The sequence below is a fragment of the Carassius gibelio genome, chromosome B20 (genome assembly GCF_023724105.1).
Source record: "Carassius gibelio isolate Cgi1373 ecotype wild population from Czech Republic chromosome B20, carGib1.2-hapl.c, whole genome shotgun sequence".
Lineage (NCBI taxonomy): Eukaryota > Metazoa > Chordata > Actinopteri > Cypriniformes > Cyprinidae > Carassius > Carassius gibelio.
In genome coordinates this window covers 4,139,484-4,158,355 of record NC_068415.1, presented here as the reverse complement: position 1 = coordinate 4,158,355, position 18,872 = coordinate 4,139,484, and the positions used below count along the sequence as shown (strand labels likewise).

Below are 18,872 nucleotides of genomic sequence, written 5' to 3'. Positions count from 1 at the left end.
ATGAAACGTTATTAATAATAAATAATACAGTTTTGGCACTCTTTAATATGGCGCCACAGGACACAGTATCCACCTCAGATCAAGCTAAGTGCTTTACAGTATCAAATAGGAAAATAGTGCCTCAGTGCAAAAAGACAGTAAATGCAATTTTTAGATAAAGGCAGTTCATCACTGAATTCAGGGATGTCATCATCCAGTTCAAGTTCAGTTCAAATAGTATCTGTTCAATCAAGTCGACAATATCACTGGAAATTAAGTGTCCCCAATTAAGCAAGCCAGAGGCGACAGCAGGGATAATGTAATTCTAATAATGCTAATGTATTTCTCGGTCATGACCTGTTGTTTGCCTTTATATAAGCAAACTGGCAGTGAGGTTCTGCTTTAGGATTCTGGATCTGCAGTAATATCATAAACATGGTCCTTGAGCTTTAAAGCAGTGAAGACTTTCTCTCACTGCCTTGCCACTGGAATACAAGCTGTTCACTTGACTTTCATTTGAATTTTGTAAATGTGTTCTTGTTCTTCTACATATCTGCAATCTCTGTGCTGACTGTGTGTGGAAATCAACTTGTCATCATCTCAACGATTTTCAAGCTACACACACTGACCAACTTCCTCATCCTCTCACTTTCACGTGATTATGTCTGTTCTTGGGCCTGTGTCACTCATTTATGTCATGCTTGTAGCTATTGATTGCTATTATGCTGTTTGTGAGCCACTGTACAGGTATGTCAAAAATGACAATTAGAAAAACACTGATGTGCATAAGTTTAGGATGGTCTGTTTCCATCTGTTATAATCTAGAACCAATGGATTTGTTAATTTTGTATGAAAGAATTCCCTCTGTGGCCTTGAGACAAGCTAAAGCTATTCCCAACACGTCAAAGAAAAGGGCATCTCAGAAGAATCTCAAATCATTCTGGAAATCAGAGGTGAAAGCAACAAAAATATTGAGCATAATTGTTTTTGTGTATTTCATTTGCTACATTCCCTGGTATATGAGTATGCTTAATATGAAACAATTTCAGAATCATCTTGTGATACTTTCTGCATTAATCAGGTTGTTTTAAATTAATTTATGCATTACTCAGTTTGTTTTAAATTAATTTATGCATCAATCTCTTTATATATGAAATATCTTAGCCCTGGTTCAAAAGGTCACTGCAAGCTTAAAATACTGCATACAGCCACTAACCAGATGAACTTATTTCCTGAAGACTGTCAATATGAAAATGCCTGTAATGGTTACAGAAATTAGTATATTTGGTTTGGTGATCTTTGGTGGCCTTTTTTATCTTTACATAATTTAGAATGACAATACACAATAAAGACATTACAATTAGGAGATTAAAACGTTATTATTTAAACGGGAAGAGAATTGTAACTGTTTTTTGTGAACTTTAGCTTAATGCTGAATAATTAACCCATTTGGCTACTTAATATCTACTTTATTTTTAACTAGTTTGCAGTGAAATAAACTTAAGAACAAGCTATAGTTTCTACTTTAGTTGAGGTAAGTCTTATATTTTGAGACAACCATCAAATATTTGTGAATGAAAATACCAGGTATGCAAATTTCCTTGTTTCTGAACTCACGCGGAAGATTGAAGCGAAATCACGTGACCCGTGCGTCAAGAAATCAGCTGGGGACTCGGAGTTTCACTCAGGAAATCCAGGTAAACTAAACAAGCAACGTATATATCAAGGTAAAAGACATGTCATTGTACTCATTGTACTGTAAGTACGCTGACTTAATTAAGAAGTACTTTAGAGAAAAAGTCAGTGATAAAGTGTACCGCAGCTTCGCTGTTTCTGAACTTCATTCAGAGTGAAACTGTCTTTGACAGCGCGCGATCTAAATATTTATTCGAAACTGTCCCACGCGTTCATATTTTTGACCATTCTTGTTGAATGTTTGGTGTGTGTCGGTGAAGTAAAAATAAAAACCGTCTGATTTTATAAATGAATATTTTTGTCAGTTTGGGCGCTGTTGTTTCCGCATTCTTTCGTTTTGCAGGTGCAGTAAATGTTGGTAAACTAGTCAGATGAACAAGGTGTAACTTAGCCTACTAGTTATCCTGCTAACATTTGAACAACAGCTTTCGTATCATTATTGAACTTTTAAGATATATTTAACGCGAGGCACGTAGTGAAACAATATGGGCAAAGTTGTTACAATGGGAACGACACGGTATAGGCTACACAACATCTACCATTATGCTGTTCTGGACTGTAAATAGTATACACATGACAAAACGATGAATATATATATATATATAATTTCAGTTTTAATCTACTTTTATTATATAGTCAACTCTTGCCTAAATGTATGAGATATATTGCACCTTAAAATGATATGTGAAAGTGAGTGGAGGACAGAATGCAACAAAAATATATTTTAAGTGTTACTGCATTTTAATTTAAGACCATCTAAGTGTTTATAAGCAATAGAAAAATATTTTTAAAAGGGTATGTTAATGTTTTGTCATAAAATAGCTCCTGTATATTCATATGCATGTTTGCCCTGTAATTCTGGAAGTAAATTTGATTTAACGTGTAATCTTTCTAGGTTTGGTGACTCATTCTGTGAAGATCTCCATCATGGCTGGATCAGGCGGAGTTGACCCAAATATGCTGGCACAGACTATAAGTTCAAATATCCAGAGAATAACATTGCTAAGTGAGTAGTTTTACTACATCCATCCTTATTTATGTGATTTGAAGACCTTTGACCATAAATATTGAACAAGCATATGTCTTATGTACCTATAATATATTATAAAACCATCCATTTTGGCCTGAAACTAACTGGAAGATCGCTAAGTCCTTGGTCCAAATGTTCTGTTACCCATTGTAATAAGAAAAAAAAACACATCTACAAACCACAACATGCAAAACTGTAAAGGTGAATTCATTATGGAAATGAATGGAAACCATAATACAGACTTTTAAATAAACCAGTAGCACAGAAGGTGTTTTCCAGTGTGTGTTTGTCTAGATATTGTCTTTGTTTTTACCAGCTAATGAAATCCAGCAGATGATGAGACATTTTGGAACAGCACAAGACACGACTGACCTGCGACAGACATTGTGAGTCGAATACAAGCAGCTAGTTCTGTTCCCTTTAAATGACCACACGTAAAAATAAGTGAATAGTTATATCATAGTTATGTCAATCCAATTATATTTGTTTACATACAGACAAGAGAAACAGCAGAAGGTCAATCAGCTTGCTAAAGTGACAGACAAATACATGAAAGATTTCAGTGCTTTACCTGTGACCTCAGAACAGGTACTTCCTCGCTGTCCCACAAAGAAGATATTTTGAAGAATATTTAGATTATCTACTATCCTTTTAACAGTCCTGCTCAGATATGGCGTTCTCCTTTTCTTACACAGCGACAAAGAAAAATCCAGCGAGAACGTCTCATCAATGAATTCTCCAATGCGCTAGCGGTTTTCCAGAAAACTCAGCGAGAGGTAGCAAAGAAGGAGAAGGAGTTTGTGGCGCGTGTCCGAGCGAGCTCTAGAGTTTCAGTAAGTTTCATCTGTCACACCTGGGCTGAAAGAATTACAAAAATTAATTGATATTATCAACCCAACTGAAGGTTGGATCCTATTATAGAGACACTAATATCAAATGTTAAAGTGCTAGTTTCTATACAGTAGTTTAGTTATACAGGATTATTTTGAATCCTTGAAATGTTTTTATATTCTACATTTTATAGTTTTTAATTTTAATATTAGTTACAGATTTTAATTCTGTTGTGCTTTGCCATTTATATTACTTTTTTAAATACATCTATGTAGTTTTTAGTTATTAGTTTATTTAGAGTTAGTTTAATACTTCAAGGTAAACTAAATGAAAGGAGAGTATTTTTAGTACTCTATTTAAGTTTATATTTATGGTTTTAGTTTTAGTTAGCTGTAACATCCCTGGTTATACACACTACTTAAAAGCCACATATGACTCCCCACACTGTAGGATAAATTGAATGTTTGTTTAAAAACATGATTGAGAATCACTGTTTTTTTGAAGTACCATTTTATACTGGCGATGATAGTTTATATCATATACCATTATATATATATTTATAATAGCGTTTTTTCTGTTCATAGGTTGGAGATAGAGATGATGGGTTTGGAGGATTTTCATCACCCTTTCAAAGGTTTCAGAAGTGTTTTTCCACCACCTCTGCTTGTCACGTTTATACAAAAATAAAAAATAAAATAAAATGAATAAATGTTTTCAGTGAGGTTCATGCTCAAACTCAGAGTTATGATGAAGCCATCACAGAGGAAGATCTGCAGCTCATTCAGGAGAGAGAATCAGCAATCAGACAGCTGGAGGTGAGACGCATTCAAGCACAGAGATAACAAAAACTCATTTACAAGTGACAAGAACTGTGCTACTGTAATTCTTTTTGATTGGTTGTTTTTGCTGTGTAAAACATACTCTCTTGTTTTTCAGTCGGACATCACAGGCATTAATGAAATCTTCAGAGATCTGGGCCTGATGGTGCATGAACAGGGAGACATGATCGGTAAGTGTGTCATTTCATTGTTGAAAAGTAAACAAATGGAGGCTGTCCTGTGACTAATGAGCCAAATTCTTATGGACAGTTAACAAATCTCTGCTTCCATCAGGGTTGGTGCTATTTGTCTGTCTCTATGTGAACAGGTTGTTGCCTAGAATTTAAGGAATTTGTCATTTAGCAACAATATTTTTTATTCATTTTAATTTTTTCCACTAAAAATAAAATGATATAAAAAAAATCAATTTGTGTGGTTCTGTTTAGACTCTGTTCTGAGGGAGTATCTAAATAGTGATGAAACTCTCAGACAGGAAAGTGCAATTAAAGGTGTTAAAATGGAGAAGCAGATGCTGATAATGAAGACCTGCGAGGCTTCACACAAACCAGCTCAGTGGGACTGTTTGTTCAAGCACTAAACTTTTAATAACAAGATGTGAGCTGTTAGTAAGCACACACTTGTTTTGTTTACATGTGTGATATTTCATCAAAATTACAAGAGTTTGCATCATTGCTAGTGCTGTCCACCAAGTCTTTGGCATGCACACCTGAATGAATGATGAAATAGTGCTCACTAAAGGATTTTAAATTAAGTTCTGAAGAAATTAATTACTATCCAAGGGGACAATGCATTATACATGTTTTAATCAATGAATTATAACTTTTCGAGTCGTAATATGTGGTTAGTTGTCAGTGCAAAACTGTAGAAAATGAATTAATTCAGTGTTTTTCCTGTTTATCCTCATCACATTTTGCAGACAGTATAGAGGCCAATGTATCAAATGCAGAGAACAATGTGCAGTCGGCCACACAACAACTGAGCAGCGCAGCAAGTCACCAGGTACAGCTTATTTTTTATTTAATGACCCATCATTCACTCATCCTTGCATCTTTTCAAGCCCATGTTATTTATTCCTTCTGTTGAACACAAAGCAAGAAATTTAGCCTAATGAAAGTAGATGGAGACGGACCGCGTCGAGCTCCAAAAGCATGAAAACAGACTGTAAACGTAACCCATATGACTTGTGTAGTATATTCCAAGTCCTTTTTATGTCATATGCTACTAGCTTTCTATTAGAAATAGATGCAGATTTAAGTTGTAATTTGCCTGTAAGCTTCCCTTACACTGGCATGTTTGAGTTGGTGTATGACCTACTTTTATGATGCTTTATTATATTATATTACAGCTCAAATAAATTTTCATAAATTGGTTTTTTAATTGTATTGCTATTAAATGTATTTTTTATTAAATATATATAATAATGAATTAAATATAATATTGTATTAACATGCTTAATTGACATCCCTTATTTTATTATTACTATAGTATTATTATATAGTTCTAGTGACTCATTTCTTTTTTTCACTGCAGACATCATTCCGTAAGAAGATTTTCATCCTGATTGCTGTTCTTATTGTGCTGGCTGTCATTATTGGTTTGATTATCTGGGCTTCTGTCAAAAAATAGGCTGACCATCTGATGTCCCACAGCATTTGCACTGGCATGTTTATAAGTTATGGAAGATTGTCACTAATGAAACTGTCTTGAGTTGCCTTCTGAATACAGTTAAGATATTGCCACTTACAGAATATATAACAGAAGTTATGCTCTATGGACGGCATGTTTGGTGTGTGGTTCATTACCACAAAAACTTATTTTAACTCTATTTGTTAAACATGCATTGGGTTAAAGATTCTACAGAGGCTGTGCATAGAGCTTAATTTGTGTTTAAAACTGTTTTAACATTGTTACTGTTAATAGATAATCATTCCAGCTTCATGCATCTTTCACCCACCTGGTTTGTTATAGAAGCTGGCATTCCTGGTTGCAAAATATGAGATTTCAGTGGGTGAAAATTGCATGAATGTGTTTATCTCTGACGGTTAGTATGAAGCTTCTGCTGTAAAGGTGGATAAGTGAACTTCACTTTTAAACTCCTCTCAAACACTGTATTTGAACAAATAAATAAATAAATGATAGCACACTACCAGTCAAAACAGTAGTCTAGTCATAATAAATCTAATCTAGTCCAAATAAATAATGAGTAAGTGTTACTAAAAAAATTGACTAGATATTTTCAGTTTCATTCATTTTATTTAATAAGGTGTGAATCTCAAGCGCAATACAAAAACAGAGGGAATTTTCATGGACCATTGAAATGTCTGTGCAGTTTATTATATGACCCTAGAAAATCTCTCATACCCAGGGAAATGTAAAGCTACTGCTAATTGATGTGCTTTGGTTTCCCCGATTCCTTTTGATCTTGTTAGTTATTAGCCATGTATCCAGTCTCACTGTGCCAAAAATAATCTTTGTAATATGATCCTGAAATAGATCCTACAGTTTCAACAAACAAGCAACGTCACTTAATGTTTGTTTATGAGTATGATATTGCTGTATATAAATGTTATATGACCTGAAACGAGTATGGTTAATCATTAAGGGAACTAAATCAGGTTTACCCAGGAGACAGGAAGTAACCACTAGATGGAGACAATGTCAAATGTGAAGTTGCATTTTAAACTCAGTTTAAATGGCAGTCCGTAGGCAATAATTTATCTTCTTTTTACTTTTTAAAAATGTGTTCATGATTTAGTGCAGTTTTAAATTGAAATGTTGTAAATATTGTTGAATCACCATTTCCTTAAATACTGAAATGCTGCTGTGGAGATAAACAAAGAAAATACAGTTGTATGTGTGGTTAATCCAGAGGTGTTTGTTTGTTATTTTGAACTTGGAAGTGACAGAAACTTAATTTGGTGTCCATTCTGAATCTGACTGAAGATTAAATATTCAAAAATAGACAATATATTTTGTCCTTTAAATTAAAACCAACTTTTTTGGAATAAAGGATTCTGGTCAGTCAGACTCATTAACTGTTTAGTTTTCTTTATATCTGTGCCAGTTTAATGTTTTTTATATCACTCTTCTTCTCAAACTGCTTTAGATAGTCCCAGTCCCAGATTTAGTAACACAAATTTGACAAATATTCAATGACAACTGTGCATTGATTTTGAAATTAGTATATTATGATGAAAAAATTAAAAACAATTGTGATTATGTGCAGAAGTTATTAAATGCAAATGAACTCCCAGCAGAAGCAAAGATTAGATTCTCTCTGGGGTTCAGGTCCAGTGAGTTTGCTGGCCAGTCAAGCACACCAACCCCATGGTCATTTAACCAACTTTTGGTGCTTTTGGCAGTGTGGGCAAGTGCCAAACCTAGCTGGAAAATGAAATCCGCATCTTCAAAAAACTGCTCAGCAGAAAGAAGCATGAAGTGGCAACATATGGCAGATGTATATATACTGAATCTAGTCACAGACAGTTATCACAGTTTGATGATAAATAGTATATGTGTACACTACAAAAGGGCACAGGGCATATTACAAACTTAATCTCATGCAATCAATGTCTTGCATTTGAAACAGTTCATACAAGGAATAAGTGACCATACCTCCTAAGCACCACCACACTCACTAATGCATACAGTATGCATCAACATTCTGTATGCATTAGTGAGTGTGGTGGTGCTTATGAAAGGCATTATAAAAGGTTCAGTGTTATCAATATATCATCTTATTATAAGAAACACAAGACTTTAACAACCAGTGACATTTACAGATGGGGAGACTCAACTGATTTTCTACTGTGTTAATCATTATCGAACTCATCCAGTCAAGAGCTACATTTAGCCTTAGATGTTATATGAATATGGTCCCTGAAGCATACAGTAGGTTTTAATAGCTGACAATAATAATAAATAAACATTATACGCACAAATACAAATGTACTTTTAGAAATCGTTTTGAAAAATATGGTGTTATTGTTTTTGGCAAGCTTAAATGTAAACATCTATGAAAACTTGTGTGATATTCCTTTAAAATAACGTTTTAGTATATCTTTTTTAAAGTATATTTTACTGTGCAATTTCTTAAATAATTTCTTTGAGTTAGACCAAACTTTTATTTTGGTGGGTTGTAGACAGAGTTTCAGTGTTTTTTAATTAACTATTATTATTAGTTATTAGGCCAACTTGAAGTATAGTATACTCTACTGTGTAATAGTACTATATTTCTGTTTGAATTTCTTCAAGTTAAACCGAAATTTTATTTTGACAGGTTGTCATAAAGACATTGCCGTTTCTGTCAGTCTGTGTATACGATACGAATGGATGTTTTATCAAATGAAATGGTGAAATGCTCTCATAGCGCGCTGGCGTGCACATGTGTAGCATATATCATGTGTCAATATAGTGAAGAGCTGAAAACACCACGCGTGCTTCAGTGTGTGTGTGTGTGTGTGTGTGTGTGTAGTAGAGCACACATTCCCAGAGACGTGTATAACAACACCTTCAGGGCCGCTGCTGGCCAAATGGGTGCCCTAAGCAAGATTATATTGTTGTACCCCCCTTCCTCAAATATGATGATGGAAAAAAAACACCTACTATAGGGGTGAAAATAGAACTTTAATCAAATAAAAAAAGTAAATTAATAAATTTTATTATTTACAAATTACAATTGTAGCTCTCGACATTTACCTATGGCTTCAACTACTTCAGTCTGTGCATGTGCTAATTAAATAAAAAATAATAAAAAATGGCAAAACTATCTCCATATTAGGGTTTTTCAGACAACCTCACTTTTTCTCAGTAAGATCTTTGAGTGAAGAAAAGCAGGTCATTTTCGAAACCCAATGAACTGTCATTTGTTGGTTGTACATTTAGACCACAGGCGTCTTTTGCATGTTTTTTATTTATTTTCATATAGAAATAATTTTCTTTTGTAGAATTGCATAGAATCACAACATAAATTTCATATATTATTGTATTATATCACTCTTCACAAAAAAAATTCTGGATGAAACAAATCAGTTGATCTCCTAGCTGTATGTTCTTCTCCCTTGATGCTGCCGGTCTTGGAAAAACTCAACATGTCAAGTGTATAAAAGCAGCATCGATTGTAGCGTGTCTTAATTGTGGAACCTCCAAGAGTGAATGCATACTTTGTTTGAGATGATGAGCAATTCAGAGATGTTGAAGATACATATTGCACATTTGAATCTATAAATCCTATACTCACAAGCAACAATACTCTGTTTGGATGTTTCATACAAATACTGAAGAATGCATCTAACAGCAGTGAACCAAAGCAATGTCTGTCAGGAAGATTCGTGTCCAGAGAGATCTGTTTCTTTATCTGTCTATGTGATCCTGTATGTGGCTGCAGCAGCTGTGTCTCTGCTGACCGTGTTTGGAAACCTGCTGGTCATCATCTCTGTTGGTCACTTCAAACAGCTCCACACGCCTGCTAACATCCTCATCCTCTCTTTGGCTGTGTCCGATCTTCTTACTGGAGTTGCTGTGATGCCATTTCATTTGACTTTGTTGATTGAGTCATGTTGGACCTCTGGACCAGTGATGTGTTCAGTTTTCAGTTTTGTGACTTTTCAAGCAACAAGCGTGTCTGTTCACACTGTGGCTCTGATAGCAGTTGATCGGTTTTTGGCTTTAAGTTCTCCTTTTTTTTACTCAGAGAAAATCTCACCCACTGTGATCTGCCTAGCGACTTTATTTAACTGGTTGTTTTCACTCTTTTATAACTTCACTCTTCTGTTTGTTAATGGAAACTTCACTAATGTCATGTGTCCAGGAAAATGTTTTTATGTTATAGATGGAGTTTCATCTCTCATTGATCTTCTGATTGTGTTTCTTATGCCATGTACACTCATTATAATATTATACACTCATGTTTTTGTCATTGTTAAAAGACATGCAACTGCTATAAGAGCCCTTCAGGTTCACAACAGCACAGGATCCTCCAAAAACAGAGTCAGTGACAAATCAGAGCGAAAAGCTGCGATGCTGCTGGGTATTCTGGTCATTGTGTTTCTTATGTGTTTATTGCCATATTATATTTGTTCTTTAGTGATTCCATACAGTAATGCTGACTTGTTTTATGTCAGAAATGTTGCTCTTATATTTTTCTTCCTGAACTCCACCATTAATCCCATCATTTATGCTTTATTCTATCCCTGGTTTCAGAAAAGCTTAAAATTCGTTTTCACATTGAAAGTGTTTAATAAAGACTCATCCCTGATGAATGTGCTCTAAGTGATTGAATGTAATACAGAATGTTTCCCCTCTTTTTTTGTGTTGTTTATTTTTCAGATGTACATTCAGCATTTTTCATCATTTTGCCACTTGATTGTAAATAAGGGATAATACCAGAATATTGTGTTTTTTTTTCTTTTGTCACATCAAGTACAATGTACAGAACCTTTAAAGTCTTGACTACAAACTAGATATTGAATATTTTCACCATTACTGTCCAGATGCAATTCATATACTCAGATTGAGATGAAATCCTTGTCACAGGCCCAGAAGGTGGACAGCTAGTTTCCACATAATTAAATATTTTAAAACTATGATAAAATAGAAAACCTTAATGGATGGAGACTTATATACTGCTAATGCGGGCTGAAATGTAAGCCACCTTCCCTGGAACACAATTTTGATTAAGATGTGATCCCATTTGAAGGTGATTTTGAAAGCCATTGTCCCCTGGAAAGCGACAGGGCTATTTTGAGTAACAATTGGGCTGGTTTTGTTACCAAACTTGGCAACCCTGCAGCAATTTCCTAGAGTAAAAAGATTGCCAATATCAGCACATTAAAGCATAATAAACTACTTTCATATATAGTTAAGAGTACACTCGATGGTATTTCGAACCTCTGATTTGCTGGCTATGTGTAAGGCATACAGAGAGCTGTATTGCCATTTTTTTTTTATTTTTGTAATTCAGAAATAATAAATACTTTTGGAAAATCACTTAGTTGTTCCATTTTATATCAATAACCCTTAACAACTGGCTTTGCAAGCTACTTGACAAAAAATAATTGCCTACTATCAGAGTAGGTGCTATATGACTAGTCACTTATATTGTTACCATTTAAAATATTTTAAATAAAGTATCCATTTGTTAAAAATATACTTGCAGATCCAAATGTACACCTTTCATGTTGGCATTGTAATTTGACTTAATAAACTGTAATTCTCTTCCGCGACCTCAGATTCCAGACTGGGAAAAATTGGTGGCTGGTAACCTAGACTACACTTAAACAGAGATAGGCCCGTAGCCAACACTGGCAATGAGTTATGTGCATACTCAACCCAAATAATTTGCTGACTCCAGAAGGAAGGGTTCTTAGAGACTAAACATCGCAACACTCTCTCAAGTTCCTGGTTGGCCCGCTTGGTTTGGCAATTGCTCTGAAAATTGCTCTGAAAATTGCTCAAAATTCCAGCCAAAATTTGGATACAAATTGGGGCCCCCTGTCGGAGACCACGTCCATTGGAAAGGCCATGTAAATGAAAGACGTGATCTACGACAGCCACCGCTGTCTCCTTGGCAGAGGTAATTTGGGCATGGGAATGAAATGAACCATTTTCGAGAACCTGTCCACCACGGTCAAAACGACCATCTTGCCCTTGGAGGGCGGGAGGGCGGTAGCAAAATCTAGAGCGATGTGTGACCAAGGTCTCGAAGGAACAGACAGCTGGGGTAACCCATCTGGGGAGTGATCGGAAGTCTTACCCATGGCACAAACCGAACAGGCCAAAACAAACTCCCGGATGTCGCAAGCAATACCAGGCCACCAGAACCGTTGCTTTACCAAAAACTTGGTTCGATTAACTCCTGGATGACAAGCTACATTGGAACCTATAAAAGGAACCCCCGACGCTTCCAAACAGTGATGCCATTCTTCCAATGCAAGCTTGACCGCTAACAATTCCCTGTTGCCAATATTGTAATTGCGTTCGGCTGATGATAAGCGATGGGAATAAAACGCGCATGGAACCATGGAACCACCGCACCTACCCCCACCTCTGACCCATCCACCTCCACCACGAACTGACGGATGATGGATCAGAGGACACAAGAACAGGAGCCGAAACTAAGCAGATCTTCAGTTTGGAAAATGTAGCTTCGGCTACACCAGACCACCTGAATGTCATTCTGGGGGAGGTCAACGTTGTCAGAGGCACGGCTAGTTGGCTGAAATTACGAATAAAACGTCTGTAAAAATTGGCGAACCCCAGAAACCTCTGTAGGGCCTTGCGGGAATCTGGGCTTGGCCAATCCACCACAGCCTTAACCTTGTCGGGGTCCATGCGCACTCCCTCGGATGACACAATGTACCCCAAAAATTTAACTGACAATGCGTGAAAAACGCATTTCTCTGCCTTGACAAAAAGCCCATTCACTCGCAACCTCTGAGGTGCTGAATGTGTTCCTGGAGAGAAGAAGAAGATATCAGTATGTCATCCGGACATAAATGAACTGATCTACCATGTCTCTCAAAACGTCATTGACTACTGCTTGGAAGACAGCTTGGGGAGTTGTACAGCCCGAAAGGCATGACCAAATATTCAAAATGGCCCCGGGGGGTATTAAATGCTGTCTTCCAATCATCCCCCTTCCTTATGCGGACCAAATGATAACCATTACGTAAGTCCAGTTTTGTAAATATTGATGCTCCCTGCAGCCTCTCGAAGGCTGAAGACATCAATGGCAAAGGATAGGTATTCTTCACCTTGATGTTGTTCAGCCCTCGGTAATCAATGCAGGGTCCCAGAGATCCATCCTTCTTACCCACAAAAAAGAACCCCGCCCCCGCAGGAGAAGAGGAAGGGCAGATGAACATGGAAGCCAGTGAATCAGAAATATATTTCTCCATGGCCTCCCTTTCAGGAGTAGAAAGTGAATATAACTTGCCCTTATGCGGAGACTTACCTGGCATAAGGTCTATAGCACAGTCATAGGGACGATGGGGAGGAAGAGAATGGGAGGAGGAATTACAGTGTTTCCGTGTGGATCACCGCTACCGTCAACTTGATGGGATCCGTGGTGTGCGTGATGGTGGGTAATGTCTGACCATTGAGAGCGTGAACTGCAATGGGTTTGTGGAGTGACGTGATGGGGATGCAGAGGTGATGGGCCAGTGAGAAGTCCATGAAATTAACCTCCGGTCCGGAATCCACCAGGGCTTGGCAATTGTGAGAACCGGTTGCCCATTGCAATCTTCCCAGAAGGAGAGTTGCGGACGTGGATTTCCCCAATGCTGCTCCACCTGACAGTAGCCTCCTCCCTACTGCCGGGCTGGGTCCTTTTAGCGGACAGCGATTGAGGAAATGCCCTGCCACGCAGCAATTAAGACAAAGTCCCTCATTTCATCGACGCTCCCTCTCCTCCCAGGAAATCCAAGCTCTACCCACCTGCATGGGCTCGGGATCGCTGGATGTACTGACCGTGTCTTCGACAAGGAAGCCCAATGGCTCAAGTTGTCTTCTGGCTTGGGAGCGCTGTTCTACTTGAGAGCACTGTTCCAATCCCGAATCGACCCTTAATGCTAACTCCATCAATATGTTCAAGTCCTTGGGAAGATCCAATGTATATATTTCCCGTTGGACACAGTCAGCCCTTCCTTGTGCCTCATGTGATAACAAAGTGTACCCTATTAAAATGTGTTTTGCATATATTGTATATTCAAAAGGATCCTTGAAAACAGAGATGATTATATAAAACATTTACAAACCCGATTCCATAAAAATGTGGGACACTATACAAATTGTGAATAAAAACAGAATGCAATAATAAGGAAGTTTTAATGGAAAAATAAGTTGATTTTACATTTCATGGCATGAACACATCTCAAAAAAGTTGGCACAAGGTCATGTTTACCACTGTGTGGCATTCCCTCTTCTTTTTATAACAGTCTGCAAACTTCTGGGGACTGAGGAGACAAGTTGCTCAAGTTTAGGAATAGGAATGTTGTCCCATTCTTGTCTAATACAGGCTTCTATTTGCTCAGCTGTCTTAGGATGTCTTTGTCTCATCTTCCTCTTTATGATGCACCAAATGTTTTCTATGGCAGAAAGATCTGGACTGCAGGCTGGCCATTTCAGTACCCGGATCCTTCTTGTACGCAGCCATGATGTTGTAATTGATGCAGTATGTGGTCTGGCATTGTCATATTGGAAAATGCAAGGTCTTCCCTGTAAGAGACGACATCTGGGTGGGAGCATATGTTGTTCCAGAAATGAAAGCTTTAGCCTAAGTTCTGCCAGGAAGACTCAATTACTTCTTCACTAATTACCTTCATCATTATCCAATCACGTCTTTATACTTCAGTATAAAAGATCGGTACTTACCCATGTTTGAGTTCGCAGATGCCGAGCCGATAACAACCGCAGATGCCGACGCGATTGTTCCTTGTCAAGCTGTCGCGTTTATTGATTTACTTGCTATAGTTAAGTTTGTGTCCTGCAAACTATCGCGAGTTTGACGTTCCTCTCAAGATGCACATGGGATCGTTGGCTTTGCTCGGTGTCACGGTGACTATCTGCAGTCGTTCGTGTTGGATGATATACAGGCTTTCGGCTTTTCTCGGCAGAGGTTGCTAAACATTGGCAGAGTTCAGTGTGCTTTCCAGGGTTGCCAGGTTTTCTCAAAACTGCCAAAAAAAAAAAAAAGAAGAAAACTAGCCAATCGCGTTTCAAAAGTGGTTTCCCGGTAGAATTCACATTCTAGGGGCTAAATATGACATTATTGGGGTCACCTCAAACCCGGGACAGGAATAGCAACCCGCAGCAAAAGAAAAATGAAAAAAAAAAAAGGTTTTGGCAACGCCGGTGCTTTCCGAGATGTCGCGTCGCTGCTGCTTGGGTCTCAACACCTGAAAGGACTTTGGCCCAAACAACAAATATTTCATCTGTACGCTCACTTGAACCTGTACGTATGTAGTCTCTCCGGACCAGCAGACACAATCAAGGCTGCCGGTCTCTTTCGGCATCTCGCCTCCATCACTTCATCAGTCTACAGCATTATAAGTATCATTTTTGTTCTATGCACTTGTGGCGCTTGGGCATTTACCTATGCTTTAATCTTTGTTTATTCAGTCATTGTTGCATTTGCGTCTATTCCTGAATGCTTCGTACTGGAATGGGATTCTATGGCTGCAGATGCAAAGAACCGTTGCTCTCACCTCATCTTTACATGGCTTACTCTTGGACTAGCGCTATTATGAACACTGGATCTATCAAGCTGATGTAGTGTATATGAACCCTTTCATTTGAGTCGTAGGTAAGATTCAGCTCAATGCTCAGCAGGTATCTTAAAGTCCACGTGACACGGAAGTTGCTGCTGACTTTATTTCAGAGTAGTGACATATCTCCAGTTTAAACCGAATATTAATTAGCGGGCATGGTTTTGGTGATCTATCTAGGCCTGTATATGTCTGGCCTATCTGGCTATTCCCGCATGATCTTTTGAGGCTGCTTATGTCTGGCTAATGTGGCTAATTAATAAAATATAATAATAATAAATAAATAAATAAATTCAATTAAACATAGGCATATGAGGTTTAATCTAACGTTTATAATACTGATTATGTTAACTCTCTTTATATCTTCCATGAACCTTAGGATGTGGTGTGTATACCTTCATCTACTTATTTTGGGGGGAAGGCTGGCCCCGTCCGGTGGTTTCACAACCCACCTATTTTTGGGAGTCGGCTGCACCCCTGCCTTCGTCTTCAGGAAAGGAAATGCTGGTCCGCTACCCTCGAATTACGAACTATGGACGGGGCCTTCCGCCAAAGAAATTTATAACAATGCTTGCTGAGTTGTCAATAAATATGCTTCGTACATTTTATCTCCCGAGTCTTTCTGGTAGAACTTGGATATACTTTTCAGTATTGATGGTGCTTTTCCAGATGTGTAAGATGCCCATGCCACTCCTTTCTGATATTGCTCCACTATTTTTCACGACAGCATTAGGGGAATTGGTGATCCTCTGCCCATCTTGACTTCTGAGAGACACTGCCACTCTGAGAGGCTCTTTTTATACCCAATAATGTTGCCAATTGACCTAATAAGTTGCAAATCGGTCCTCCAGCTGTTCCTTATATGTACATTTAACTATTATGTCCTCTTATTGCTAGTTGTACCAACCTTTTTGGAATGGGTAGTTCTCATGAGATCCAAAATGACCCAATGTTTGGCATGACATTTAAAAATTGTCTCAGTTTCAACATTTGATAATATATCTTTATTCTATTGTAAATTTTAAAAAAGTTTATGAGATTTTTAAATTATTCCACTCCTTTTTTACTCACAATTTGTGCAGTTACCCTACTTTTTGGGTTTGTATAATGAAATGTTACTAATTTTTACATTTCAGATGTTTTTGTATAAGCTCAGTGTGACAGTTTTCTAAATCAGTTGATCTCCCAGCTGTATGCTTTTTTCCCTTGATGCTGCTGATATTGGAAAGAGTCAACTTGTCAAGTGTATAAAAGGCAATCTGAATTGAAGCCCATCTTTATTGTGTAGCCTCCAGGAGAGATGATAGTGTTTCAGTCCAACAGCATCTTCAGAGGTCTTTATGTCGCACTTCATATGACTTGGGTCAAATGGACAAATACTCTGATTGGATGATTCTTCCAAATACTTGATACAATGAACTTAACAGCAGTGAACCAAAGTGATGTCTGTCAGGAAGATTTGTGTCCAGAGAGATCTGTTTCTTTATCTGTCTATGTGATTATGTATGTGGCTGCAGCAGCTGTGTCTCTGTTGACTGTTTGTGGAAACCTGCTGGTCATCATCTCTGTTAGTCACTTCAAGCAGCTCCACACGCCTGCTAACATCCTCATCCTCTCTTTGGCTGTGTCTGATCTCCTGGTTGGAGTTTTTGTGATGCCTCTTTGTCTGTCTTGCCTCATTGAGTCATGTTGGACTTCTGGACCAGTGATGTGTTCGATTTTAAAATTCATGAATTTTCAAGCAACAAGCGTGTCTGTTCACACTGTGGCTCTGATAGCAGTTGATCGTTTTTTGGCTTTAAGTTCTCCTTTTCTTTACTCAGAGAAAATCTCACCCACTGTGATCTGCATAGCGACTTTATTTAACTGGTTGTTTTCACTCATTTATAACTTCACTCTTCTGTTTGTTAATGGCAACTTCACTAATGTCATGTGTCCAGGAACATGTGTTTATTTTATGGATGGAGTTTCATCTCTCATTGATCTTCTGATTGTGCTTCTTATGCCATGTACACTCATTATTATATTATACACTCATGTTTTTGTCATTGCTAAGAGACATGCGACTGCTATAAGAGCCCTTCAGGTTCACAACAGCACAGGAGCCTCCAAAAACAGAATTAGTGACAAATCAGAGCGAAAAGCTGCGATACTGCTGGGGATTCTGGTCATTGTGTTTCTTCTGTGTTTACTGCCATATTATATTTGTTCTTTAGTGATTCCATACAGTAATGTTGACTTGTTTTATGTCAGAAATGTTGCTGTAATATTTTTCTTCCTGAACTCCACCATTAATCCCATCATTTATGCTTTATTCTATCCATGGTTTCAGAAAAGCTTAAAACTAATTTTCACATTTAAAGTGTTCAATAAAGATTCATCCCTGATGAATGTGCTGTAACTCACTGAATGTAAGATACAATACTTTCCTCTCTATTTTTCCTGTTGTTTCTTTTTTATATTTTCTAGGTTAATATACATTATTTTATTATATTAAACATGAGTCTTGACTATAAAACAGCTATTTTGTATTTTCTCAATTTTTGCAGATTGCACTATATCCAGTTTGTAAAGGTTCAAGTCTCCCCTCTGTAATATGATAAAATAGCAAAACCTATGGTAAGGAAAACCTTATATGTGTTTAAATGTTGTACTATATCTATGTTGTAAGCCTATGTTCTCAAGTTACATAATCACATTTAAAGCTCTGACATATCCAAAGCCTTTAATATTTCTTTAAATCACTTGTTAAAGTCATTCAAACCAAAAACTTGGGTATTACTGACCAGTTAATTAAAAGAGCCAACTCATAAGAGTCTTTTGTGTTTGTGAATCAAATAAAGCCAAAGGGAATCTAAGTGTAAAAACTTATAATGGTCCTTTTTTACACATTTGCAGAACACCTGATGCAGTCAGTCCAGTTTCTATAGCAAAAATAAGCCTAATGCAAATTCAACCAATAGCCACATTTTTTTACATGCATTGTCTTTGTAACGATAAAAACTCCATACTCATCGGGAAGAAGGAGGCGGGGAACCGGCGCCCAATCAAAACATAATTTTAATATTGAAAATAAACACAAAACAGCGCAAATAAAAGCCAAAACATAAAATAATGTCCCAGGCCTGGTCCTCTCTCGTCCTTCACGGTCGTCACTCCAGTTTTATATCCTTCCATCTCCTACGTGGGACTCGATACTGGCGGTGGGGCGCAGGTGTAGCTCATCTCCAATCA

At 37.4% G+C, this 18,872-nt stretch overlaps 3 protein-coding genes and 1 pseudogene across 4 annotated transcripts; all 4 read left to right on the top strand.

The window, feature by feature from the left end:
* Window positions 1-310: 310 nt before the first annotated feature.
* On the top strand, window positions 311-1,258 carry LOC127983497 (trace amine-associated receptor 3-like; annotated as a pseudogene).
* Window positions 1,259-1,569: 311 nt separating this feature from the next.
* On the top strand, window positions 1,570-7,383 carry LOC127984169 (syntaxin-7). 2 transcript variants are annotated; one of them, XM_052586686.1, is made up of 10 exons: window positions 1,570-1,676; window positions 2,570-2,680; window positions 3,021-3,090; window positions 3,202-3,292; window positions 3,400-3,537; window positions 4,120-4,169; window positions 4,254-4,350; window positions 4,472-4,544; window positions 5,291-5,373; window positions 5,905-7,383. In XM_052586686.1, the coding sequence occupies exons 2-10, from the start codon at window positions 2,602-2,604 to the stop codon at window positions 5,998-6,000; spliced, it is 777 nt and encodes a 258-aa protein (XP_052442646.1). In that variant the 5' UTR covers window positions 1,570-1,676; window positions 2,570-2,601; the 3' UTR covers window positions 6,001-7,383. The 2 variants fall into 2 exon arrangements, with proteins under 2 accessions (XP_052442646.1, XP_052442647.1); XM_052586687.1 differs by having other exon boundaries at window positions 1,647-1,706.
* A 2,274-nt stretch (window positions 7,384-9,657) lies between these two features.
* On the top strand, window positions 9,658-10,644 carry LOC127984163 (trace amine-associated receptor 13c-like). Its single transcript, XM_052586681.1, has one exon. The coding sequence runs from the start codon at window positions 9,658-9,660 to the stop codon at window positions 10,642-10,644; it is 987 nt and encodes a 328-aa protein (XP_052442641.1).
* Window positions 10,645-17,052: 6,408 nt separating this feature from the next.
* LOC127984167 (trace amine-associated receptor 13c-like) lies at window positions 17,053-18,039 on the top strand. Its single transcript, XM_052586684.1, has one exon. It carries the CDS (start codon window positions 17,053-17,055, stop codon window positions 18,037-18,039), a length of 987 nt encoding a protein of 328 aa, XP_052442644.1.
* The last annotated feature ends 833 nt before the right edge of the window (window positions 18,040-18,872 follow it).